This window comes from Phaethon aethereus (genome assembly GCF_964289735.1).
Source record: "Phaethon aethereus genome assembly, chromosome: 3".
In the NCBI taxonomy this organism is placed as follows: domain Eukaryota; kingdom Metazoa; phylum Chordata; class Aves; order Phaethontiformes; family Phaethontidae; genus Phaethon; species Phaethon aethereus.
Window position 1 is genome coordinate 101,007,926 of NC_138576.1, and position 26,651 is coordinate 101,034,576.

A 26,651-nucleotide genomic window follows, 5' to 3' on the forward strand; every position below is an offset into this window, starting at 1 on the left:
CTCTTGTGCTTTAAGACGAGTGGTAAGAAGCAAGCATGAAGAAGTTTTGGGAGGTTCATGACTGCTTCACTAGTAATGAAAGTGTCTAAAAAGTCTCTGTTTATGAAAAAGAAAAAAAAATATTTTCCAAAGAGGAAATCCTGGTAGCATGTAGTCTGCTGTGTGTTATGTAAATGCTTAATGTTGTAGACCATAAAAGTAAGCATAAATAATTTAGGCTTATTACAGAGTTTATTACTGAAGGTGAGAGCAGTGTTTCTGGTAAAAGTTGTCATTTTTAACAGGATCATAGACTAACTCGCCGTGGGCGAATACAGCTGCCAAACTTCTATGCAAGAACCTTGGACCTTTCATATTTATGTCATGATCACATATCTTATTTGAAGAAGTTTTTTCTTGAATTTTAAAGATGTTACAGAATTGAGAATGTTTGTTGGAACATTTTAATTAACAATTTTTTGAAAGAGTTTCAGACACCAAGATAAGCATACAAAGAAAGTGCCAGATAAAATAAAAATTAAATACTGAACAGAATTAGTCATACTTTAAGCTTGTGCTGCTTGATTGTAAAAGTTTTTGGTTTAATGCAAGTCCCATTGGACTCATCAGAATAATGTTTGTGTTTTGAACTGGATTTCCTGTTTGTTCACATATTAAGTTATCGTTTAAGAAACGTTTTCCAGGATGAAACATACAGTGGTATGTATGAGAGAATACAGAGAAAAATTAAGATGATAACCTAATTTTACTTTTCTAATTGGAGACAAAATATCTTATCACTTGTGACTTGAAGAGGTAGAGTAGAAAGTAGCTTATTACTAATTTGCATTATACACACAAAATCTGCAATAATCTTGTCTGCGAAAAAAAACCCCAACCTAATTTTAAAAACATGCATGCATTTGTGGTCTTCATCAGAACAGTGAGAGCGCCATTGAAAAGATGTGGCAGGTACCTTTCATGGGAAACTTTCTCTTTTATGAACTGTAACAATAAGACCTGAAGAGTTATTTTTGTTAATGCATTTAATTACACACATTATCTATAAACAAAACAAAGACATATGAAGTTGCCACTCATCCAATAACAATGAAATGTATAAACTGCGATTTGGTGGAATGGATAGAGGAAGGGTGCTGCCATTCTTCTAGGGAGACTGTCATTCAGAATGGACTAGGAAGTGAAGCTTGGATAACTTGGCCTGGTTATTTTGCATATGCAGTCTAACTTGATCAGTAGTTGATTTTCATTAATTAAGTAAAATCGACACACTAAGCTGTTGTGTTTCACTGCTGTTTCTGAGCATGGATGTTACAAGGATTTAATCCTCAGTAATTTGATTTTTCTAGGCTAAATCCTTGTTTGGTGACCAGAGCTGCCTATCTTGATGTCCTTGTGATGCTGAGTACTCACCTGGGGAAGTTTCAAAAGCAAGGTAAGTCAAACGTACTGCTCTATAAACTGGATGGAATATCTGTGGGGAAATTTCTGACCTCTGTTGAATCCAGAGAAACAACAATATATTACATGTACTCATGGTATCTACTGAATGCTGGGGTCTTTTAGCTGCTTTCTATAAAAGGGCCCTTTATTCTGCCTTCTGTAGAGCTAGTCCTAGGGATTGTTGATGAGAAGAATGAGGTACAGCTTCATGTCAAAGCTTGAAGTGATGATCTTGCAGTATTCTTAATCCTAGAACTGTGTAACATCAAAAGAGATCCCTCCAGTGTTCCAAAATGTTTTTCTGATCCAAGGTTGTAAATACAAACAAAATCCAAACCCCATAATATTGCCACTTCAGCCTTTTGTGAAAGCCATGAAGCTGTTACCTCATGAGACACCTGAAAGTGTTTCAGAGAAACAGTGTTTTCTCAAGTTTAGAAGTTTTATAAGAAATAATTCTAAGAGCTTCTTCAAACTTCTTTTTTTACGTTGATTCTGTATCACTGTGGAGTTTTTGAAGGACCAGTCAGAACTATCAGTGGTTTTAATGATGCAGGGTGTTATTTGCAACAATACAAAGCATACTGTAAACAATAAGGAAAACAAAGGTATGGAGGAACGGATACCCTTTCAAGCGTCACTGTGTGTAGGCAACTTTCGGTCAACTGTAACTAGCTCCCTTGTGGGCCTGTTTTGTTCATTTCTTAAGAACAAGTGAGTAATAAATTACCATGTCAGTCCAGGAAGGCAATTAGTTCTTTCATTTCATTAAAATTCTTAATGACTAATTTTAACACCACATTTAAGCCATTGCAACAGTTCTTTATTTCAGGTAGTATTGTTTTGGGGGTTACTCTTCATTTTAAAACTAATTCCTTTTGCTTTTTTGCTTAGACTTTGGTTAGAAGTGGTTCCATTTTATTTGCTATTTGTGTGATTTCTTGTGAATGCACAGTTCAAATTGCTGCTCAGTTTTGGGTAGGACTGGCAATACCACATACCCATGAAGAGTGATAGTTGTCAGGAAAATGAGTTGGTGATGAACAAGTCTGAAATGAACTTCAGATAGGTTGATGCAGAATCTAGCCCTTATAACAGAGGCACAGACATACAGAAAATATGTGATGTGGGTTCCACTATATCCGAGGAAGACGATTAGGGTGACTGGGGACTCTTGGAGATGGGTGAGATCTTTCATGTGCTCTGAAGAGTCATGCTCTCTCATGGGTCCCAGATGTCAAGATGTACTGTTCAGATGATGTTGCACCTTAGGTCTCATTCTGTTGGGTGCTGACCACAGTTTGTGACTAGGTAAGGGCTGCATGCTTCATAGGGAGGAACAAACCACCCTGTATAAAGCAGTTTCAATATAGCGTGCCTGTAAGGGGTAAGTTTTTTTCTCGACTCCTTAATGTTTGTTTTGAGTAGGCTATATTTACCATCAGTAATTCTTACGTTACTATATATATTTACTTATCTTTGTTATTTATACAAAGTAAAGTTTCTTAAATCCTGATATGCCGTTGGCCTTGGTGATTATCCTTTGCAATACATTAAAAAGTCTGGCTGTGTGTTACATCTACAAAATAAACAAAAACAACCCCCCCAAAAAACCCTTCAACCATATTGGGGCTCATCATCCTTTTTCATTTGAGTACTACTTTTTTGAACATAGATCCTCTTTGGAATGGCAATTTTTACAATTTTTTTAAATCATGATCCTCTAACTCTGTCCATCTCCTTTTTAATATGACTCGTCCCAGTGTTTCTGTAATCTCTTCATATGATGTTTTTTTCCTCTGTTTCTGATTATTCTCGTCACTCACCCTTCAACACTGTTTCTGTATTTTCTTTTATGAAGGAGTGGCCAGTATTCCAGGTGAGGCGCCTCATTTGCTTACTTAGTGGGCATTACATTTGCTTTATGAGACTCTTTCCTGTTTCAGTTATCTTGAGGGGTTTTTGTCTGTTTTGGTTTTTAAACAATTGCTGCACATTTGCAAAGGCTTTTATTGACCTCTGCACACCAGAAAACTCTTTTTAATGCCCCTGACTTGTGCATAGCTCTTTGAGCCTGAGGGACTGCACCGTGCTGTGGATGGATTACTGACTGTAGTGGATTCATTTATTTTTCAAAGCTCTTGTGGACTGTTCCAAACCTGGGTGCTGTAAGGTACAATTTCTGTAGAAGGAAAGCAATTGTTTTTGCAGACTCTCTCTGCTCAAGGATAGCTCATTAGTATTGTCTTGCTTAAAAGTTTGATTCCTATATAGGTTTAAAGTGATATATTGTAGGCAATGTCTACAGAGAGTAGAAACGCAGACTGGAAATACGGTTTTGAAAACTTGAAGATACATTAGGGACAATTTTATATATCACAGGCTGAAGCCCTTCTGAAATGAAGGAATAATATGTTTATATTAAATAGAACCTGAGTGTCCCATGACACAGTAAGAGAAAGACTGAACTCAGCAGTTAAAAATGAATGTTTTGAGTCTCACATTTAAATGTTCTGTAAGGAATAATTATTAACTGAAGCTTTATACTTTCCTGAGATTAGAAGTCTTACTCATATACATGTATCTCTGGTTATGAGCCAATTTTTCTCTATTTTAATCTTGATTTGTAAAGTTATTTCAATGAATAAAGGGTGAAGGACAATTCCAAATAAGACTGTTTCTTGATGTGTTTATCTAAGAGGCCCCAGGAAGTGCTGTATATGAGTTCCAGGCCATGGGCTGAAACTGATTTTCATCAACAGAAACAGGAATGCAATGTAATGAGCCTGCAACTGGTTAAAATCAGACCACTTCTAATTGATTATGCCTGTCTAAAGGGGCTACAATTACAAAGAGATTTTCAGAGTACAGCCCTGCCTAGGTCTTTCCTACATTAGGATTATTTTCTGTAAGTGATTTGTTGTCTCCAATTAATAAAATCTGTCTCTTAAAGTGCAGGACAGCCCTTAGGGAATTTACTTCACAAATTCAAAACAATTTAAAATGTTGGATGAAGGCGGCAGAGAGTAATGGATACCAAAAGCATCTTGTCCAGCTAAAAATTTATTGCTGGCCAAATGATAATTATTTATCTTAAAACAAAACAAGCCCCCCCCCCCCGTTATTCTGATTAGCTGGTTTGGATAGAAGTGTTGCCTGATTCACACCACTGGGAAAAATACAGTTTTCTTTGCTTGAGTTGATATGCAAAATCTAGAGCATTTTTTCCAGCTCCTGATGTGCCTGAGGGTCTTCTGATGTGTGGAGACAATACATAATGCCAAGACTATGTAAACTTACTTTTTTTTTTTTTTCAGTTATCAATTGCAGTTGGAACTCAGGGAAAAAAACTAAATCAAGACTTTTCTTTAAAAAAGAAAGGTTAAAATATATAACTAAAAATACTAATGTTGCCTTCATTGAGAGCAAACCAAAGTTCTTACCAGATCTAGGATTATTTGATGAGCTAATATTTATTGTCAGTAGTAACAGTGATTAATAATATCCAGTGAATTTGTTATTGCATACCTCTTTGATATTGTCTACACAGTAACTGTTTTTACTGATGTGGAATCACAGATGTCCAGGGTCTTTCCAGACTAATGGGTAGGACAACGCAGTCCTCTTCCAGAGGATTTTCTGGCACTTGAACACTGCTAAAAAGCAGTGAAGTTACTCCTCCAGAAGTGAACCAGCGCCAAAGTGGGTGGTGGAGGAATAAAGGGAAGTTCTTGAACTTCACACTCTGCAACATTACTGGAGGAAGTAAATAACACTCCATAGGGCTCTTTGGAGGGGGAAAATGCCTCAGATTCCAGGTGAGAATGTCTCCAGCCTTAGCTGTGTTTATAACTATTTGTAAATTCACAAGCCTTGGTCAGTGGGAGTCAGGAGAGGTCTATTAAGCTGTAGTGCTACAGATCCACGTGCGTCTGAGGTTACTCACTTTTCTCTGATGTGTTCAGACGGGCTGCGCGAGAGACAGAAGGCCAGACTGCAGACAGGCTATGCTGTGATACAGTGTTTCAGTGGGTAAGATTCCTCTGCTGAATAGGTAGACTTTTGACAAGATCCATCACAGATGCTTCTGCTTTCAGGTGTTCTCCTGGAAATTGGTGTCTGAAGCTAAACAACAAGATGAGAGCAGTGCTGGCAGCAGTGAAGCCAGAGCAGGACATTCCAGTGAAAGCTCAGATCTGGGATGCTTTTCCTCTCTGTAACAGAGGAAGAATGCCCCAAGATAAAGTGGTCACACTTTCTTGCTGGCTTTTCAGAACAGTTTTCTGATAGTAATTTATCAATTTGTGAAGTGAAAAATGAATGCAACTTGATAAAATTTACTTGACTAATAAAAGTGCATTTTATCCAGGGTTGTGCTCAAAAAAAAAAAAAGGACTCTTGTCGATAAAGTGTGTTGTGTCCATAAAGCACATCAATGTAAATTAAATGGGGTGTAGCACAGAAGTCAGAGGAAAGATGAAAGAAAAATTTGCTAAAGGTAATCCTTTCTCGTTGTTCTTTTATTCTGTATATATGCTGTCAATCTCCTGGCTGGTTTGGCTTATTATCGAGTATAGCGTCTTCAAAATTCAATTTTGATGAGAAAGAGAAAACCTTTAAGTAGGATGTTAAATAGGATGAATCTGTGATTTAGCAGAAGCTGCCACGTGAAGTCTAACCATGCATTTTTTCCTTTCTACATTTGAGGTGGAAGAAATTATAAAAGTTCTTGAGATCAACCAAACTTCACTGTTGTTGTCGTCAGTGAGAGTACTTACTCACTATTTACATAATTAGTCCTGCATAAATAGATTGTTTTGATATCAAAATGGAGCAGCCAGTATTCCGCTCTCACTAATATATTCTTTCGGGAAACTTTGCCAAAACAGACTGCCATTTTCTTACCATCTTCCAAACAGCTAAACCTTTTGTAGATGTGGCTTAGCTAAGATTCTTAAATTCTGCTCATGAATAGCAGAAACAATTGCAAAAAATGCCACGCACATGTGTGTTTGAGATCAGAAACATGGGCAGTTATGTACAACTGTCTGCTGGTTTTGTCCTTTTTTTATGCTCTCAAATATGACAAAATATGTGTTTTAAATAACATACATTGCAATGTAATTCTCTTAGTTATATTTGTCCTTTTTATTAGAAGCTATAAAATGTATTGGTGGAAATAGTGTGCATTATCGACCTTCTAGGTGCTTTGATGAAAGCACAAATTATTTTTTGAGTAGAAATCCCTTGCATGTTTTGCTTGAATGATATGATTTGTAGGACTTCTAAGTAGCATTTGAAGGCTGTGCCTACTTTTTTCTACATTGCATTTCTTATTCATTCTTATTTTGAAAAGAAGCTAAATGGTAACTAAAACAAATTTTTCTGCAGGCTAACATGAAAACTGATACTGTGCAAGTGGTAAAAATTTGACCAGAATAACTAGGTTGATTATTTTAGCCATACTTTAACTTTCTTTACCTAAATCCCTAAGAAGTGTGGCCATACAGTGGCAGCTTGTTAGTGTATGTTTTGGTTATTTGGTCTAATTAGCTTAAATTTAAGAAATTCCATCTGAACAAACTGAAAGCAATTTTTGTTTATTACGTAAGAAATTATATAAACTTTGTGTGCCAGTATATTGACTGTGACACTTGGTCAGTGTTGTTATTTTCACTCAAGGAAGGTAAAGATCTAAAACATGTTTGTAGAATCATCTAAATGGCCTATGCCTACTGACATTAAATTAGACAAGTCAAAAGGAGGTGTAGTGGGGTAGCCAATATTCTAATTCAATGCAGACAGGAGAATGAAGAAGTTGAAGATGGGATTGTTGGATGGGACTGTTGGAGGTCCAAGAGCCAGGGAGTGACTGGGAGTTGCACAGACAGATGCAGATCAAGTGAGGGACATACTATGTCAAGGTGGCCAAAAGACAGCTCAAAAGTGAGTGTGAGCCAGAGAGACAAAGCAGCCAGACCAAGGCTGAAAGGAATAAATGTTGGGAGAAAGGAGGTGAAGGTGTGCAACAACCAACAGGCAGTCAGGGAAATGACGGAGGCAGAACTCGTGGCACAGAGATGAGAGGAGGAAAGTAAAAGTGTTTTCAGGAAGATTGTGGGAGCACAGTGAAAGGAGGAAGGTTATGGAGGGTAGGGCATGACATTGCTGGAATGCTGTGTTGAACAGTGAATAGGGAAGGGTGTTACAGGAAATAGGTGACACTAGGAGAGAGTGGAGTTGATCATGTTTGTTAATGTTAGCAGTTAAAATTCTGCCCCCAAGTGAAGACAGAGACTGCTCATTCTTCTGAAATCTTGTTTCAGGTTTTCTTTGGATTCCCACATGTGCTACTGACTGACTTGCACTGTCTCCGTGGGGTTTGTGTTTTTCTATGAATGCAAAGAAAGTGGAAAAGCTGTAAGAAAAACAGCAGCCTCAGTGTCCAGATCAAATCCTTTTTTTCTTTGCCCTTTTTTTTTCCAAGTGAAAACTTTCCCTTACACTATACAAAATGCAATAGGATGCTCAACAATACTATCTGTGGATTCTGTTAATCACTCCTGTTTATAGTTTTGTATTGTATTGTGAGTACTGATCCTTGGTCTCTGATGTCAAAGATGTCTTTAAAAGAGAACATCCTGCTTAAAATATGTCCTTTTCCTGATCATCACAGTTGTCTTAGTTCTACATTGTAATAAAATATGATATTCTGTTCTCTTTGGGTTTTTTTCCATTTACCAGTGATTTTACCTAATCCACTTTTAATAAAAAGGGAAAATATGAAAGAAAATACTTTTCCTTAATATTTGTCTAGGAAAATCTCTTCTTGGCACTGATTACTTTTCAGCCTTCTCTCTATTTGACATGATCTCTTTAGATACCCTTGGATAGATGGTAGGTTGTGAGTGCAAAGGATTTTAACATCATCTCAGTCCATAAATAATAGCAACTTCTTGCAGGTCTTAGTGAATATTCAGATTTTTGATGCTTGGACCCCTTCCCATAACATTGTACTGCAGACACAGCAGCATTTCATTGCTGCTCTTGTAGTTTTTGCCTGACTTTGCATAGTGTCAGTAGGTTTTCTGATGTCGGTAATAATTTCTCCCCTTTTTCCCTTCTTTGTTCTTTTCTGGAGCCTCTAGTAGGAAAACGGAAGATGGCATGGATGCTTAAGAGGCTTCATACAGGACCTGATCTCAATATTTATCTAGAAGTGTGAAAATACTTAGCTGTATCATAATCACAGATACAGAAAAAAAGCCCCTCACACAATACACACTTCATGATACACAGAGTTGTCCAATTGGTAGCCTAGACAGCCACTGTAAAATTACGTAAATCCAACAGAAATACATAATCAATCCGGTATATCAGCTAGCAAGGCAATGAAACAAGTTTAGGTTTTCAATATGAAAGGAATTCAGATGACTCCTGTCACTTGAAAATATTGTAGAATCTCTGAGATGAAAGATCAGCTGAACTGTCCACCAGCTGACAGCTTGTCACCTACTGAGTGGGGAAGTTTTTCTGTCCTTACTGTATGGATCTGCTTAATTGAGAAGAGCAACAAAGCTGGGGAGGGATCCGGAGCACAAGTCTTGTGAGGAGCGGCTGAGGGAGCTGGGGTTGTTCAGTCTGGAGAAGAGGAGGCTGAGGGGAGACCTTATCGCTCTCTACAACTACCTGAAAGGGGGTTGTGGCGAGGTGGGTGTTGGTGTCTTCTCCCAAGTAACTAGTGATAGGACGAGAGGAAATGGCCTCAAGTTGCGCCAGGGGAGGTTTAGACTAGATATTAGGAAAAATTTCTTTACTGAGAGAGTGGTCAAGCATTGGAACAGGCTTCTCAGGGAGGTGGTGGAGTCACCATCTCTGGAAGTGTTCAAAAAAGTGTGGACATGGCACTTCTGGACATGGTTTAGTGGGCATGGTGGTGTTGGGTTGATGGTTGGACTTGATGGTCTTAGAGGTTTTTTCCAACCTTAATGATTCTGTGATTCTGGGAACATACTATAGAATAGTGCCTGTATGCCACTGCAGAGAAGAGCAGAAGTAAGTCAGGCAGGGCACAGGTTTTGGAGCTGGCTAAACTTTGAGGAGGTTTGTAGCTTGAGATTCATCAGGTCTGCTAATTCTGTTCTGCTCCTCTTCCTTTCCTCTTTATTTTCAGATGATGAAAGATCATTTAACTTCATATAAGTGACTGTGAACATCAGTTGATCATAAATAGGATTAAAAAAACAACCCTCAAACCTAGATGATGTGTCATAGACGCTGTATGCATATCTCAATATAGTGGACATTAAAGGGACTGAGGAAGACTGTGGGATGTTCATGCAGTGTGTTGTGGAGAACCAAGTTGTGTAAGATGCGTCCCTTCCTAGAAGACAGCCAAAGTTCTTCCTGTCCCACCAATGAAGCAATCCTTAAGGGAATAAAAAATAAATCCACCTAATTCCTGGGGACTCTTTTGCATGTATCAGCATCCTGGACAAGACTGCTGTTTGCCAGGATCCTTGTATGGTCATCCAAAATTTGTTCTTCTTTCTCACAGCAGCTGGTCGTTCAAACTGCACAATGATTTTTGTTTGTAAATAAAAGTATGTCTTTACTGTATCCTAACAACAGAGACAGACATTTACTTTGAGAACCAGTGTGTTTTTTTGGTTTGGTCGGATATTTTGATGTAAGCCAAAGAAAAGAGTTTACTTAAAGTTAAGCAAAAGAGAAAATATTTACATGAAAGCCAGGAAAGATTTCTTAGTGATGAAGTTGAAAAGCAGGAATATTTCCACTGCATAATAAGACAGAGGCTTTCTTTCCTTTTGTACATATTTGTGTGAAAGAAGAGTGTTGAAGAGTATGTGGAGCACAAGATGTATGCAAAAGGATTTGCTCTATGGTGTGCGGAGGCTAAGCAAGTATGCAGTCTTATTTTGCTGACAGCGTTGCTGTCGAGACATCCAGTTTTAAAGAGACTTTCTGTAAAATACATAAGCCAGAGTGTCCAGTCTTTCACAATTACGTGGGAAAAACAGAAGTCATCCAGAAGGCTTCCAAACCAGAAAAAGTATCTGATATGTACAGAAAAAGAGGATCTGTGGCAGAAGAGTCTTGTATCGCAGTCTCTGCAAACTATGAGTTCCAGGAGTGAGTAGCTCTGCCATGTTTTTTGTATGAAAATAATTTTCCCCTTCAAAGATGAAAAGACGGAGTGAAGTTAGGCTGGCCTCACACAATTCAAATGAAGGTTTACTGAATCAGATCTGAAGCTTGGTGCGTGGCCAGCTCCTGGACTCAAGAGAAGAGTCACCACTCTCTCTGATGTTAGGTTGCAGGCTCTAGCAAAGTTGGCAATGTTGAGACCAACCAAATGACAGCCGCCCTTCCCTTCTTTCCCTAATATTTACCTCTATCTCTTTCTGTCCACCTAATACTGCTCTCCCTTGCCTTGCCCTAGAGCTTTGACCCTTCCATCCTGTTGGTTTTCATGGTACTGCTTGCAGGTATGATAGCTATACCTCAACGTAAAGCAACGTTGATAGGAAATAAAAGCCCTTCTCCTGCAATATACTTAGAAATACATGCTTGGTTTGAACAGATGAGCTGGTGGACTTGTGTATTGCTGAAATGCAGCTGCGGAGGGAAGCATGTCGGAAGCTGAGAGGGTGCAGGGCTCCAAAACTGAAGCTGTTTCTCTTCTCGAACGGAGGCACTTGAACTTGAACCTTTTTCTCCAACTGCCTGGGATTATTTCTGTTGTTAAACCAGTGTCTTTGGAGTCAGGGTGTGTAATAACTGGGACAACAGCCTAATCACTCTCCAGGGCAACCGAGTGGTTCAGAAATTAAGGAATTCTGGCAGTTGGATATTTGTCATGTGACATTAGGCATTAATGCTAGTTTATGCTATGATGCCAGTATGTAATGCCAGTCTCTTTGGAAGAGTTTTAGAAAATGTAGGAAATAAAATCTACAGGTTTGCATGTTATGAGATGGAAGCCACCTGTGTCATCTAGAGGATTATGCTATGACACAGGTCATGGTGACATTGCAGTTTCTTTGACTACATCAAGCCTGTTCAGAAAAGAAACTGTAGTGAAAACATGAATGACAGAAGTAATGGTTAGGTAATATGAAAATCTTGAAAATCTTTTCCAAATACCAAATTTCTTTGAAGCTTGTCCAGAATTACTCAGAAAATGCTTCTGCCTTGTATCCTAGACAGTGTACAACCATGTCAAGTTTCTATGTAAATGTCAAACAAATTAAGATGGCTTTGGAAGAATTTGAATATGAAAGGGCAGGTTATTTAACTGTAAATAGAAGGATTAGGGAAATGTCTTCATGGGCAATAAAATGAATCCATATTTGTGTTGCAGCTTTATGTCAGATTCAGCAATTCAACGGTAATACTTGGATAGGCTTTTTTGTAGTACTCAGTGCTTAATTAAAAATAGGAAAGTTAGGTGGCAATGACTGGTCTTCTTGTAGATACTGAAAAACCCAAGTAAGTTGGCTTTAATCTTTGTACTTACCTTTAATTCATCTTGATATTTTAAAAACTCCAAACTTCTAACATCCCTCAACACCAGCGGTAGTGTTCTTTTCTGTACTACTTCATGATGTTCCCTTATTTCATGCTTCTATTTGAATTCTGTGGGATATAGCATACTAATTTCCTTGCAGTACAAGCTATACCAACAACTGGGCAAAAATCTTGGGTTTGATATTACAAAATTGTTTATTGTTGCTGATGATGGAGAAGGCAGCATGTGAGGGTTTCACTCTTACCTGTGTGAGAGCTTTTTTTTTTTTTTTCCCCCCTTTTGTTTTGCATTGACACTGCCAACTTTGCTAGAGCCTGAAACGCCCTGGCGTCCCAGGTAGCAGGGACCTTTTAGTTGGCCGCGGGAGGTGGCCGTGCGCTACGGCAGGTTCTGGAGCCGGGCTGTGCCCCGTGGGCAGGCTGCACCGCTGTGAGGGACTGAAACGTCCCAGTCCCTGTGCTGACACGAGATGTCAGTGCAGCTCCTCTGTCCTCAGCTGCGTTAGCTGTTCAAAGCTAATAGCCATAGGAAAGGCATACTGGATTTACCGAACCACCGATAAATTCTTTAGATTAATACACACAGGGCAGATTTGTTTATATAGAAGGGGCATCTTCTTAATAGTAACCTTCTCGGACTAAAGCCATGCAAAGCATGGGATTTTCAGTGTTATGGGAATGGCCCTGTCATCATTTCTCTTGATTTCGGTTGCAGCTGGGTAGGCTGACAGCACTTTCTCCAGTCTGATCTCTGATTTTAGAGCCATTCTCTCAAATATAATGTGATTGCATATTTTTATTTGGTGCTTTTTGAGGTTTCCAAATGACTTACATTTTTTTTCCAAATACATTTAATACAGTTCGTTTGTGTTAATCATTTTCTACAATGGCAAAGTGCACAGCATGTACCATTTGCAAGACTGTATTAGTAGCGTGATTTAAGGAAATACTTACCGAACAGCTATAATTGGTAAAGATGACAGACAATCAGACAATCTGCAAAGTACTGCAGCATTTTTTAAGTTGTTTGAAGCTTTTCATCCCATGTGTTGAACAAGTTACAGTTTTCATGAAAGTTTCTGTCCTTATTTCTTTCTCTTTAGATATGAATACATGTGATATCTAGGAAAGCTGTTTCAGAATCAGTTTAAAATGATGAAATATGTTTTAATTTCATGCCTGAATTTACCTCGTGATACCTTTTGCATACCTGATGTTTTTCAACTTCAGAATCACTTCATGGTCTGGAGCAGAGATGGTAACATCATATATTTGTCACTTTACTTAGTTTTATTCTCATTTCAGGAATGCAATTGTTTGGATTTTGGGAAGAGATGAACAGAGTTATTTCAGATTCTGAGTTGGTGTCCGGTATTCCCTACTCATCTGCAGTACCAGGACTGATACAGTATCTTCAGAGCATCACCAAACTTGTAATATCGGTGCTGTCGGTGACTGCAGGTCCTGACATCCAGAGCAGCAGTTCACCTCTTGCAAAGAACATAGCCAAGCCATCACTGACAATAGTTCACCTCCTTCACTGTGAGTTTCATGAAGTACGTTTGCTTGCATTGGAAACAGTATTGCTGTGGTTGAAACAAATAAATTCCAAGCAGATTGCAGGAGGAGGAGGTGTATTGTGTTTACTCATTGATTTGGAAGGCACTCTTCTCACAATGGCTCTGAAGGAAAAGAATCTCCAGTGTTTTTTCAAGGTAGGAAGGTGCTATTTTATTGACATTTGATATGTTTTCAGTAAATGATATTCTTAATTTTAAAAAATATTTTTAAAACATCCATGATGTTTTTTAAATGGTATGTGAGTGGTTTGGGGTTTTTTTACATTGAGTAAGAGCTGTGCTATAATTCTGTAACAGATATTTTTGCATAAAAGCAAGAACTTCCTCTTTCCTTTCTTAGTGCTGTCAGGAGAGGACCTTTGTGTTCTTGGAGTGGGTTTTAAGCCAGTGTTTTATTGATCTCAAATGTACACGTTCATGTTGAGATTGTTTGTAAATTCTTTGTTTGTGAATTGTGTGTGCAGGTGCTGGAAATTCTTTATAATATGGATCTCGGAAATGTGCTTCCAAAGACTGAATGCTCTGTAAAAATGAATCCAAATGAGCTCTTAACCTGGAGTTTAAACATTGTAGATATCTTCAATAGGTATGGTCTGTCGTGCATGTTAAATTACTTATATTTTAAAAACTTTAAATGTTGAAGCGTTAATTTATTGGTTTTGGACTATCTGTTGATTTAAAAATCCATGTTTCAGAAAAGTGAGTGTGGCTTATTTGAATAAAGAGAGCTCTTGATGAGAATTTTTCGGAGAAGTTAGACATGGATCTGAATTATTAAAATGGCCCACAAGTCACACTGGCAAGCACCCTGTAAATGTCCAGTAATACAATTCCTGAGTTAAGAAATTACTCCGGCTGTCAGATGATAGCCAGTGAGCATAGCTCTTCCTGAATGGTAACTGGGAAACGCCCTAACACATAGAATTGACGATCCAAACATACACTCGTTTGCTGTGAGTCTGCCATCCGTCCTATCCTGGTTTATCTGCAGACAGTCTGTAGAAGGAGTGACAGGTCTGATTTCACTTGTTGGATTGGCAGAAATGGTTAACCCTAGTCCTTAGAGTTTGCACGCCTCAATCAGACTGTAAAGTCAGCAGACAGCGCTGAAAATTTGGAGCCAGTTTGTAGTTCAGACTGAATTAGAAGCTGTGTCCATCCATTCATAATGGAGTTGACAAACAGAGTTAAAGTGTCCAGGCTCTAAGGCCAAGACCATGCTGTTTCTAATAGTCTCTTTTTTTTAAGCCATATAAATGTTGTACCCCAGTGTTACCAATGTAGAATATTTAGGGTATAGGGTGTAGAACAGCATCTTACAGCTGTGCACGTTTGCTGCTGATTTGAACTACATTTTTCAAGTTTAAATGATGATGTGCAGTGTTTATTTCTGGAATGAAATACGAGATTTGTAAAATAACCTTGACTGGTGCTGTTAGAGGGAAATAGCTGAACTTGCAGACCTTACTGATCAGGTGTTGCCATCCCCTGTGGTGAAACGAGCCCTTCAGGAGCTGCATCCTTAGACCCTGCTGGGTAGCATGGAGGCTCAGGAGCTGGCGGTTGGCATATCCTGCACTAGTAACATTTCTAGCAGCTGGAGAAGGGATTTTCCTGGAGCTTAACACCAGCTTGACGAGATGCTTTTGTTTATCATTTAAAATAATGTCTGGTTTGTTCGACTTGGGTTCCATTTTCAAAGGTGTTTTTCTATGGGAAGTATGTAGATAGAAAATAAACATGAGAAAGGTGAAAGTAAGAGCATGTTCATTTGCATATCAACTAAAAACTTAATAACACCAAGACCAGTAATGTAAAAACTCTGGAGTGCTCATCTTGCAAAATACCCATTGGTGATAATCAGAAATAATTAAGAACTGGCTGGATTTCTTCTAGAGATTAAATGATGGCAGAAATAGCTGCTTTTTTTGATACGTCTTTTGTCTTGTTTTCTCAGCACTGAAGTTCAAAGCATAGCTTTCAAATTTGCCTCCAAGTTGGTTATCCATCTTTTGCAGAACCATGAACAGGTAAGGGAAATGGAGCTTCTTAGCAGTTATGCAACTCTGGAGGTTTTTTGTGATTGGAGTAACATGGCTTCTTTTAGACAGAAGCCCCAAGCTTGTGTTTTCTTGGGTGATTGCACCTTTTCTGGCATTATGTCTTCCTCTCTGAATATACTGCCACGTTCTGAAATGAAACAGCCATAAATATCATTTCACTATATCCCTCTCAAAGTCGTTTCAAGTTAAATACATAAGTAAATTTTTTTGATGGATTAATTTCAACTTCTGAGAGCATTCAAAATAGTCACTATAATGTGGAAAGAATCAGCCTACGGTGATTAACGCATGTACTGAATCCAGTCCATTTACTAAAGCGCAGCTTTGTTGTGGTTTCTGATTGCTGGGGAGCCAGCAGGAGAGCAGATCCGAGGGGAAGGCAAGAAGCTGAAGAGGTGGTTGGGTGCAAGCTGGGTGCAAGTTCCACTGTGGGCAGTGTGAACTTGCCAAGCAGCCTGAAATCGCTGTCTGAGCACACCAGCTTGTTGTCTGCGTGGAGTTTCTCATTGAAATTCCTCTTAAAATTTGTTTTTAAAACACTAGAGTAAATATAATAACCCTTGTAAAATTCAAGGCTCTGTGTTTGCCGTTCCTGTTTATAGACTATTTAATTTAGATTTATACCAGCACAAATTACTAGCTCAGATTTCTTTTGATTTTATATTGTCAGTCTGTGATGTCACTTATGTATGCGTAGAGCAGTGCTAAGGCAGCTTTTAGTGCTAGACAATTAAAATTTTTTTTGCATGCTTTCGAAGACACAAAAAACATTTAATGGATATTTAAAAATAGACAGTTCTCATGATCTGTTTTAAAATGAAGATATTTTTTTTTCTTACGTAGCTGCTATTTTTGTAGAATGTGCAGCAGAATTGATTCATATTGTGTGCTACTAATTTTGTCTCATTACAACAAAAAAAAGGAAGCCACAGATTTGCACAGAAGAATTTGGAACATGAATTATGATTTTAAATCTTTTTGCTTAAGAAAGGCAAAATGCAAGGACTTCAAGTTTAAACATTAAAATAACTATATAAACCTGGTTTCACAGGTAGACGTGGAACATGTTACTGCTGTGAAGTTTTATATTACTTTACAAAGAGGAATTAATGAAAAATGCTTTAACAATCTTAACTGTAGTAATGCTAAAACAACCTTCTCTGATAATCATGTAAGTCATGTGAGATCTGACATCTGTACAGAGGGTGCCTTCTGCTTTGTAAAAGACCAAGTACATCAGTTTTCCATCTAAATTCTTTCTTTGGGCTTGCATTCAGTATTTGATTGGTAGAAGGGATTGTTTCTCTTCCATAAGGTAAAAGTCAAGTTCTGTCTCTCTACATATTCCATGTGTCTGCTCAAAATTTGAGTAATTGTAACATCTTGGGAGATCTTTTATTTTTTTTAGCCTGTTGCGGAATCCGTAGGATGTGCTCTGCCTCTGTCCCCTTATGCAGTGTGGATAACCTGGCCATGTAGCATGCAGAATGAGGCAGAGTACGACCACAGCTTCATTTATCCCTCAGTGAGTCCTTCTGTGCTTCTCTTCCCTTTAACTCGACTCATCTTTTCACTGGTTCTTTTCCTTACTTTATTTGGGTGTTCTGTTTTTCACTTTAATTAAAAATAAGTAAAAAAGGAAAGAAGGGAGACAAAAAAAATTAGTTGTACATACCTCAAGTGTCTCCAGGTTGAGCTGGTGCTGCTTTTCCTGTTCTCCTGTGCATGAGGTCCCAATCTGTTTTGGTTTTTTTTTTCCATCCCTCTGGAGCTTTCTTCTGATGGCTGTAGCACATGCTTGCTTGTGGCTGTGCCTGGATGCCACCTCCTGCATGTTCTGTTATCGAACCTGCGCTTGAGGTTCCTGCACCTTGACTGACCCGCCGCCCTCCTGAGCGTGGCATTTGCAGGTAATCGCAGCTCTTTCTTGGTCACTTACGGAAGCTAGGACTTGTGCTTCCCTGTTATGGCCTAGCTGTCCCAATGGAGATCAGAGTTGACAAGTCTTGGAAGCACTATTTCAGTTACGGATAAAGTGCACATTATTTCTTTCCACAAAAAATCCAGTAGCCATCACTACACATCGGAAAGAGTCAAAGCTTTTTCCCATTATTAGTAAGTAGTAGGTTTCCTAGCTTATGTCTGAGGACTAAATATTTTCCAAAAATTGGTAACTGGTTTTATTTGAACAGGAAATTTCTTTTTCCTGTTCTTTTTTTCTAATTCTTCATGTTTTAGGACAATGAGCTTTGCTGTCTATCAGCCAACATGGAGATTCCTTCAGTGTTTTGAATGCACATGGTATCAGAACCCAAGGTATCTCGGCAGTCTTATTAAAAAAAAATTCCATCCCCAGTATCGGCAGAGGAGACAGATGAGCTGCATTCACCCTTTTACCAAGCTTCGTATCATTACCAAACCCTAAGATTGATGCTATGGGTTCATATGCTCTAAGTTGCTTTTCCAAATGTGTGTATGGGTCTACATGTAGGATGCTTCTGAGAATTGCTTCTCTTTGTTATAGTCCAGTATATTTGTCTTTGGCTTGCATGTTTAGAAGAACTGAGGACACGCTTTAAGTTGTGTGGTCATTGGTGAGTCTGGTGTGAAGGGACAGAGCAAGAGCAAGAGAATTGCCTATGAATATTGCTCTGACTAAAAGAAAGTCTCCCATCTTAGCTATCTGTGACATAGTCAGCCAACTTTTGAATGGACATCTGAGGTTCACCACTTTGGGGAAAAAAAAATTGCATTTACTGATGAGTAGTATGCCTTTGGCAGTCCATGTTTTAATGTGATGGTGAGTGGTAGCATCAGATTATACATCATACTTGTATGTGTTCTGTGCCTTCAGATTTCAGATGATGTCCTGAAAAAATGGGTTCAACTGATAGTTTATTTTTGTGGAGATGAGCAACAGAGAGAGATGCTGTTAGCAGCTGCTGAAGTTCTTAAAAGTATAGCAAAATTTCTTCTGATCAATGAGAAGCTCATTCTTGGTGAGTAGTTTGAACATTAATTCTCTGCATCTTTTTAGATGATACCCATTAATACATGACTTAAAATGTATTGTACACATACATATTTACACACAGTCAAAACACATAATTACATCAAATGGGGTATTTTGAACATTTTAATTGGAGTTAATGTACTAAACAGACTTATTTAAATTCTGGTACAAAAAGCATATGTGCAGAGCCTCTTGCAATAACTCTGCAGAAGGGGGACATGAGATGCTGTTATGTCTCCAGGCTACTAAACATTGCTGTACAGATTTACTGGCTTGCAATTGCTATCTGGCTGGGATCTTTCTGAAATACTCTGTTGGTCATGTGGACATGCTTTTAGGTTAACACTGTGAGTGTAGCAAAACTGTACTGGCTGAATGTTGAAATTAAATGGTTCAGTCTAGTATGAGGGACATGATCTACTATGAGAATGGTAAATAATTGGGTCACATTATACCTCCCAGATATGATAACTTTTTAGATTGTCTCTTTAGAAAACCAACCAACAAACAAAAAACCCTACACAGCCTTCTTCAAGTGCACATTACTGAGTGAGAGGCAAAGCTGTGTGAAATTTTCTGGTCTGTTGTGCAGAAGACATTAGTTTTTTCCTTCTAGCCTTCCTCTGCACCTTGCCTGTGGTGAACAGCGAGTAAGAGGATTTTGTGACTAAGGGGCCAGGAGATAGGCAAAAATAGGTAGTGATAGATGATAAAGAAATTATTTTGCATCCTGAACAAGACAGGCAGCTTTAAATACTTCATTTCTGTGGTATTTTATTCCAGTGTAGTTATGCAAATGTTTTTATTTTGAGTAGCTTAAGTGCACTTACATGGACAGGATACAAATTTTTGTTAGACAAGGAGGATGGTAGTATTTCTTAAACTATAGATAGTGGTGTTTTTAAAAAGTCAGCTATTTATTTTGAGATGTGTCTCTTAAGAGGTATTGATAACATTTAACAGAGCTAAATCTGTTACATGAAGTAGACATGGTATTATTAAATGTTTGTAGTATCAGCTCGGGAGATCTTGACCTCTGCCATCTACTTAAAGCTCTTAGTAGGACAGACACTACCATTTTATATCAAACGAAGACAGGAGAGGTATTGGAGTGAAAAACTCCCAAATGCTGTGCTTCTCATCTGTCACCGTTTGGATCCGGTCCGTAGCTGATGGAGAACAGTTTCCTCTTTGATCTCGTCAGAACAGTTGCTGGTGTCCATGCTTTGCAGTTGGGCAGATGTGAAGGTCTGAAACAAAAAATAGCAGCATTTTGTATCCTGCTTAAAATGTTAGCAAAACAACACAAAATAACAAACCAAACCCAATCACAGCAGAAAAGCCCCCAGGGTTGGGCAAACTATCTGAACCTATTCTTGGCTCTGAAAATTGTGCCTGGGCAAGAAAGATGCAGTACTGACCCCTCATAATACCTACAATCGTCAGTCTGGGGTACTTCACAACTGTGAAGTTGTCAAGTATTGCAATAAGAAGTTTAGCAAATCAAGGGCATGATCTGTTACAGTCAGTCATATAAACCCAGAATCATTCCCTTAAAGTTAAGGGGGTTATGCGCACAAACAGCTTTGACTTTTTTGCCTCATTCTGCATCAGCTTGCTTGACCACGTATAGTACAAAGTAGAAGTTAAAGAAAATTGTGGTTGTATGAAATGGAGTTGTAGTCATTCCCATAAGCTTCCGTTAAGTATATTCTTAAGAGGAGGAGGGTGAATGCCAGTTGGTATGTTCTGGATGGCCCCATCGTCTCTCCGTCATGTTTCTTGAGGGTTCAGAAAAAAAGTCTTTCTGGAAAATCTATTTGCCAACTTCTACCTTTCCTGGAGATACAGTAGAAACTTGTCTAGGTGGGAAAGCCGGCCATTGTATCCAGAAGGGAGTAATTATTCTGCCCTAGCTGTGCTGGTATAACATTATTGGGTGTATCATGCTAGGAAAAAACAGAACTTCTTTCTGAAATAATTATATTCCATGCTATTCCCACATACGGAGGTTACATGAAATACAGGAATGCTTCTTCTGCCTGTGTAGCAAAGCCTCAAGGAATTAATTTTGGCCAGGCAGTGAAATACAGTTAATTGTCTGGCTAGCCTTGTAATACAAATCTCTGATAGAGCTGTTGATAACATGCTTGAAGAAAACCAGCGCAGCAATGAAGCACCAACTCCGTTGTTCTCTGTGGTCACCAGAAAGTAGTATCTAACAGCTGGCTGCCTCTAAAGGAGACCTTCCAGTGGGTTCATTTAATGAGGCTGTTCAACGAGAGCTGAAAAGTCAGATGAAAAGTACCCCAGCAAACCTATGCGTACAGCCTTGTGACTTCAGCTAGTCATCCTTAATGTGACACCACTAAATGGCACAAGGGTTTGCAAGTGGAATATGGCTCGTGAGATGTGAATTGCCACTGGGGTGGTATGTGGGGTCTGCTCATTTGGGGTTTACCAGGTGAACAGGTTATCAGGTTATCTCCGATTAGTCTTAACTGTGTGCAGGTAATTACCCCATGGATTAAACCTGGCTTGCTTCCAACAGACAGTGGGTATAAGGGTGGTGGGGCATGTTGGCAAGTGCTGGGGTGAGGTGGATATGGGAGAAATAGGTGACAGGTAGGTCCCTGGGAGGGATCATTTGCAGTTTCCTGCAGGGGATGGCATTTGTGGCCAGCACTACTGGCAGTATCTATCTGACAATAATTTGGTTTGGCAGCCCCTGCTCCAGCCAGATAGCAACAGCAAATCCGTGATCACAGTGCACTGATCAATCTTCAGCGGCAAAACTTTCACTGTTGCCAAAGAGGAATTCTGGACTCCTAGAAATTGTAGAAAATTCAGAGCACCCATGACTTAAAGTTGAACCTGGATTAAGAGAGGTCCATTCTTTTATCTGTTGACCACTGTTTAAACCAATGAGTTTGAGTCAACCACCTAGATAAAGTTTACACACGCAGAAACCATTTTGCTCATGTTGCCAGTTTTCTTCCCAGTGGTTTGCCAATGCATTTCTCCTGCCTGTGTTTCAGTGTTTCTCTGCATTTATTGTGTTTGTGTGTGGAAACAGAGCTCTCTAACTTCTCTGAATGCATGTAAGAAATGGAATTCTAACTCTTCTCCATAAATATAGGACTGTCTGATACCCTTGCTGTGTGGAAATGTGTGGTTCTGCTGCTGCAGAATGAAGATTTGGTAGTAAGGGATGCTGCTGCTGAGATTATACAAGTGGCACAGTCTGAAAAAAAGAGCAGTAAAGGAACAGGTATGTTAACTTTTCTTTACTTTTAAATATTATTGGATACTTGGGAGGCAAAAGTCTTTTTCTTTTCATCACAAACTTCTTGCTGAATGTAAAGTGATCAGTGCATCTCTTGTAAACACATACCATGGGAGGTAACAGCAAATGGTGATGTTTGACACCCACCATGCTTTATTATTTTGCTTTTACTGTTGTTGGTATAATTTGCATATGGTTACATGGGTATGTAAAAAAGACAACAGCAGTATTCAGCTTTATGGTTCTTGTTGTGATGAGTCAACTACCACATAATTTCATATTTTGAAAGTTCTTTAATACCAGCTTTGGTCTAATATAACACAATGGAAGACACTCTTTAAATTCCAGGTCATTATAATAGCCTGATCACAGAGAGATAGGAATCTACGAAACAGTATTCAACTCATTGATTCATTATTAGACCTTGAAATCCATTTAGATCCAGATCAACAAAGACAATTCTCAGCACACCCACACGGTGCTTTGGAGGGAGGATGTGGGTCTTTTTGTCTGCATGCCCTAGTTTAGTCAACCCTATTAATTTTAAAATAGCCACAAAACTTGAGTAAGCTTAACTAATTAATGTGTTATACTTTTAGAGTCTTTGCTGATGCATTCTTCCATGCGTTGTGAATAAATTAGAATTCACTACCAAGCTCATCTCTCTCCGGTGGTCCCTCCAGGTCTATGCTACTCAGTAACACCTGTACCAACTCTTCTACAGTCAGTTCAAATAGCTGGCCATCTCCATGTGAACTCCTGCTAGACTGTTGATAAAGCAGCTCTGTGGTTTAAAAAAAAATAAGAAAAGGCAGTGAAAATGTATGTTTGCCACTACTGTAAATAGAAATAGCCAGGAATGTGCTCATGTGGTAGATGTGGTTTTGAGCTGGCACTGTTCATGCACGGTGCTATGGGGTAGGAGAAGGTAAAAGGGAGGGATGTGTTACAGACGGTGGACAGCTTTCATCTTCCTGTAAATCCCGCTGCTCTGATTCCAGCACTGTCATTGCAGCTCTGGCAATTTATCTAGTCCCTGCTACAGCTCTCTTGAGTATCGAGGCGCTGCGTATGTGTGCCTCAGGGCCCCGACGATGACCTTTACGAGGCATTCTCAAATGCCTCAAGATGGTACTTTCTCTGGAAATTATACAATGCTGGATTTTCTCTCTGGCTCCTTGTATCTTCTCCCTTCTTCCTTTCTGTATCCCTGTGTTAAGGGATGTTGCCCTGTAACTGGATTAGGGCTCTGTCCTACTAATTAATACTAAGGTTAGATCAGCACTTGCTGTTATAACTTACCACTTTGTAAAGCAGAAGTGGACATAATTGAGGAAATAACATCATAATTGGTTTTATTTGCTATGTTCCTGATTAGGATAGGGACCCCCACCCCCCCGACTTATGTTAACCCCTTAGTTATACTTAGTTGTGCCTCCTGTTCTTTCACCTAAACTGCTTTTAGTGAAATCAGTCTTTCATCTGTGACTAGCAAAGAACGCTGCTTTTGAAATGACAGAATCCCGTTTCTTTCCGCCTCCTTTTTACATTATTGTTCCTTCCTGTGGTCTCTTTTTCCCCCCACTAATCTCCTTTCACTTTTTGTGCTTTGCTTTCTAGCTTTTGCGGGAGCAGGAGTTTTGCCCCTGTGGCTTTTGTTTACCACCATATTAAAATCAGCTTACCTTTGAATGTTGTTTGTTACTCCCACTTACCCCCTTTCTTTGTGTGTGCACATAAGAGTATGCAGTATGTTTGGGTCTGGGGTTTAGACATTTCATGCATCACCAGTGCTCTCTGTCCTGGCAATTTTTAAGTTACATTCAAATATCTACTTACTTTTTCCTCAGTTTTCATACCATTAAAGTCTGCTCTTTCATCACAGCACTGATTTTAAAATAACTATACTAATATGCTGAAATTCAGTAGAAGCCATAAAACAGCTCTTTTTAAACCTGTTACTTGATAACAAATTGCTGAATATCTTACATTGACTGACTTTTCATTTCCAGTATCTGATGACAAATAAGTATTGTGGCCCAGCAGTTTTATCATGAGTTCAGAAAGAAAGATGACTCAAGAGATCGGAGAGAGGAATGGCTGTTTAGAAACCCATTTTCATACATTCTGTAATTGTTTCAGTTTTATTTCTAGCTAACATGGGAGAGTAAAGAGACTATTATAATTTCAGCTTCATTTGTGCATCAAAAATTTGTATGTCCTAGTAGCCATTACATTTCCAGAAATAACTGCACTGTAGAAATAAGTTATGGTGTGTTTCACCTTTCACTGCTGTTAATTTGCCGTACACAGAGTGGGAATGCTGCTCACAAAACCCAAGCACTAGACTTGCCAGGAATTTTTGCACTAGCATCATTATATCCACTCTTCACAAAATTCTCTCTCTTGCTGTATAAGAGTGTGTAAGGTAGTAGGCTGTAGTTGCCTACAGAAGAACTGTATTTTCAGTTATGATAGTGTCAAATAATAGGTATTTTCGGGTCATTTATAGATGGTGAAACTGGAGGCAAATGATCCCATCTATTAGTGTGGCTTCACTTCCAGTAACAGCTCCTGTCTCGTGTAATTCTGTGAAATGTTATGTGAGCTTCTGGAAGAGAATATGAACTTGCTTTCTTGTTTACTCCCTCGTGGCTTCTAGTGAGGGCAAACCCCCCAATTTCCTCACGTAACTAATCCACACAGATTCAGGTCACTCAAATTATGAGAGCAGTAACCTTGCAGAGTCTGAAATGCAGGGTAACAAAGAAGAACCCTGTGAAAATTGCAGCCCCCGTTTTCCTTTGAAAGGAGAAAAGCTCAGAAGACCAAACACTGATATGCAGCAGGGTTCCTATCCTTGCTCTACCCTAACCCACTCCCCAAGAAAACCTCTACAAAACCTACTGTTTTTTATGGAAGGCAAGACTTCCACTGTTACCATTAAAGTTCATTTTAAAAATTTATTTTATTCATACAGGGAAGCTTGATTTAATTTTGTAATATGTGTAAAAGCTCATAATTAGGACGGGAAGTTGCTGAGGTTGGCAGTAACTTTCTGAGCGGAGCGGGTCAAACAGAATCCTATCTCACTAGAAAGGAGAAAACCTTTTGTTTTTTCTACTAAAAATACCAACTTAGCAGGTAGTTAAGGTTTTTCTAATAACTTGAACAATATAAACCCCATCTGTAACTCAAGGTATTGTATGTACACTTTGTTGTTGTTTCCTCATGCATTGAGGTGTAAACTTCTGGGGGATTGTTTTATTCCTTTTAGTATGAGGGAGGGTACAGGAAGTATTGTATTCAGTGTAAATGTAGAATAGCTGCTTTGAAATCTAATTAAATTAGTGACCCATGGCTGTGTAAAGTCTAGACCTATTCACAGCAACATTTCTTAGCCAAGAGGGTCACCCCTTTACAAGAAAGACGATCATTTAAGTCAGGGAAATAGTTTTCTTTCTCTACTGATGATAGCTTTACTGAATATCCTGAAAAATTCAAGTAAGTAACTCAGTGCTAGAACAAAAAGTGTATTCGTTGGTATCATTTTCTTCTGTTGCTTTTTTTATCTAGAGAAGCATTACCTTAAGTAAAGCTATGAGCTTGTCAGTATTGGAGAAGTTTGAATAAACTATTTTTTACTATTATAGCTAAGCCAGTGCAATTCTATAAAATTCTATGTTAAAAAATACCTTTAGTCAGCTTAACCTTTATGTTGGTAAATTACCAAATTAACCTTAAATGGATTTAAGAGCATTTTTAGTGTTGTCAGCATTAACACCCATTTAGCTGATTTTTAAAATTGAGCTGAATCGAGCTTAGATGAGCAATTAGATTCACAGACTTGAGTAAATCTTTTGAAAGTGCCTGAATGATTTAGCAGCCTAACTATTTTTCCCGAGTATAATTTAGGCCTTTGGGAACCTTCTGCTACATTTATTGTGAAATAGCAGCATAGCGTGGAGATGAGCAAGTTAGCTGACGGACTGGAAGCTGTGTGGCTGCAGCACAGGCTAGGTAAATGGCCAACTCTTGAGCACCATTGTCACGGCACGCGTTGTAAGCGTCTTTGAAAATCAGTCAGTGGTGGTGGTGTTGTTATTTCCCTTAGTTCCTGAGTAATTCCAGGAATAGGATAGGGGCTATAAATGATAAAGTCAGTTTTGAACATACCGCTGATTTAATACACTGGCCAAAAATTCAAATATATTAATCCTGTTCCTTCTGTTCCCATTTCACATGCAAGAAATAAGTAATAGATGATACTCTCGTGTCAGGAGTTTCTGAATAAAAGGCAGTGCAAAACTCGCTCTTCTTCACTTGATGGGTGTTCCCTTCCTGATCGAGTCTACTTTTGAAAATGACAAATTTTCTTGATTCACTAACAAAAAACCCCATTATTAGCTGGCTGCTTTAAAGAAGTTGACTCCCCCATGTGAAGGGCATCCTCTTGGGAAGGGGGCAGCACTGTTCTACAGAGCAGATTGGGTTGAGATTCTTGTGGAAGTCTTCATTGCTGGGTATTGACCTGTGTTTTAGTGGCCCATAGTATCTCAGCCCTATCTTACTCTATCAGACTAAATGCATGTAGGAGCCTTTCAGCAACTTTTATTTTGCTTATTGAGTAAAGAGTACAAGTGTGAGTAAAGGAAGAAGTTAACATGTGCTGCTTGGGGGCAGGAGGGGAAGAAAAAATAGTTAAAGAACTAAAA

General features: G+C 38.8%; 1 protein-coding gene across 1 annotated transcript in view; it reads left to right on the forward strand.

Annotated features, from left to right (window-relative positions):
- THADA (THADA armadillo repeat containing) overlaps nucleotides 1-26,651 on the forward strand; it is a gene marked incomplete at its 3' end in the record, with an annotated part of 166,742 nt that overhangs the window by 116,063 nt on the left and 24,028 nt on the right. Inside the window, exons 30-35 of the mRNA XM_081998208.1 lie at nucleotides 1,350-1,435; nucleotides 13,300-13,709; nucleotides 14,039-14,160; nucleotides 15,532-15,604; nucleotides 18,492-18,636; nucleotides 21,790-21,921. Coding sequence (XP_081854334.1) covers nucleotides 1,350-1,435; nucleotides 13,300-13,709; nucleotides 14,039-14,160; nucleotides 15,532-15,604; nucleotides 18,492-18,636; nucleotides 21,790-21,921 — 968 coding nt within the window. The remainder of the gene's footprint in view (nucleotides 1-1,349; nucleotides 1,436-13,299; nucleotides 13,710-14,038; nucleotides 14,161-15,531; nucleotides 15,605-18,491; nucleotides 18,637-21,789; nucleotides 21,922-26,651) is intronic.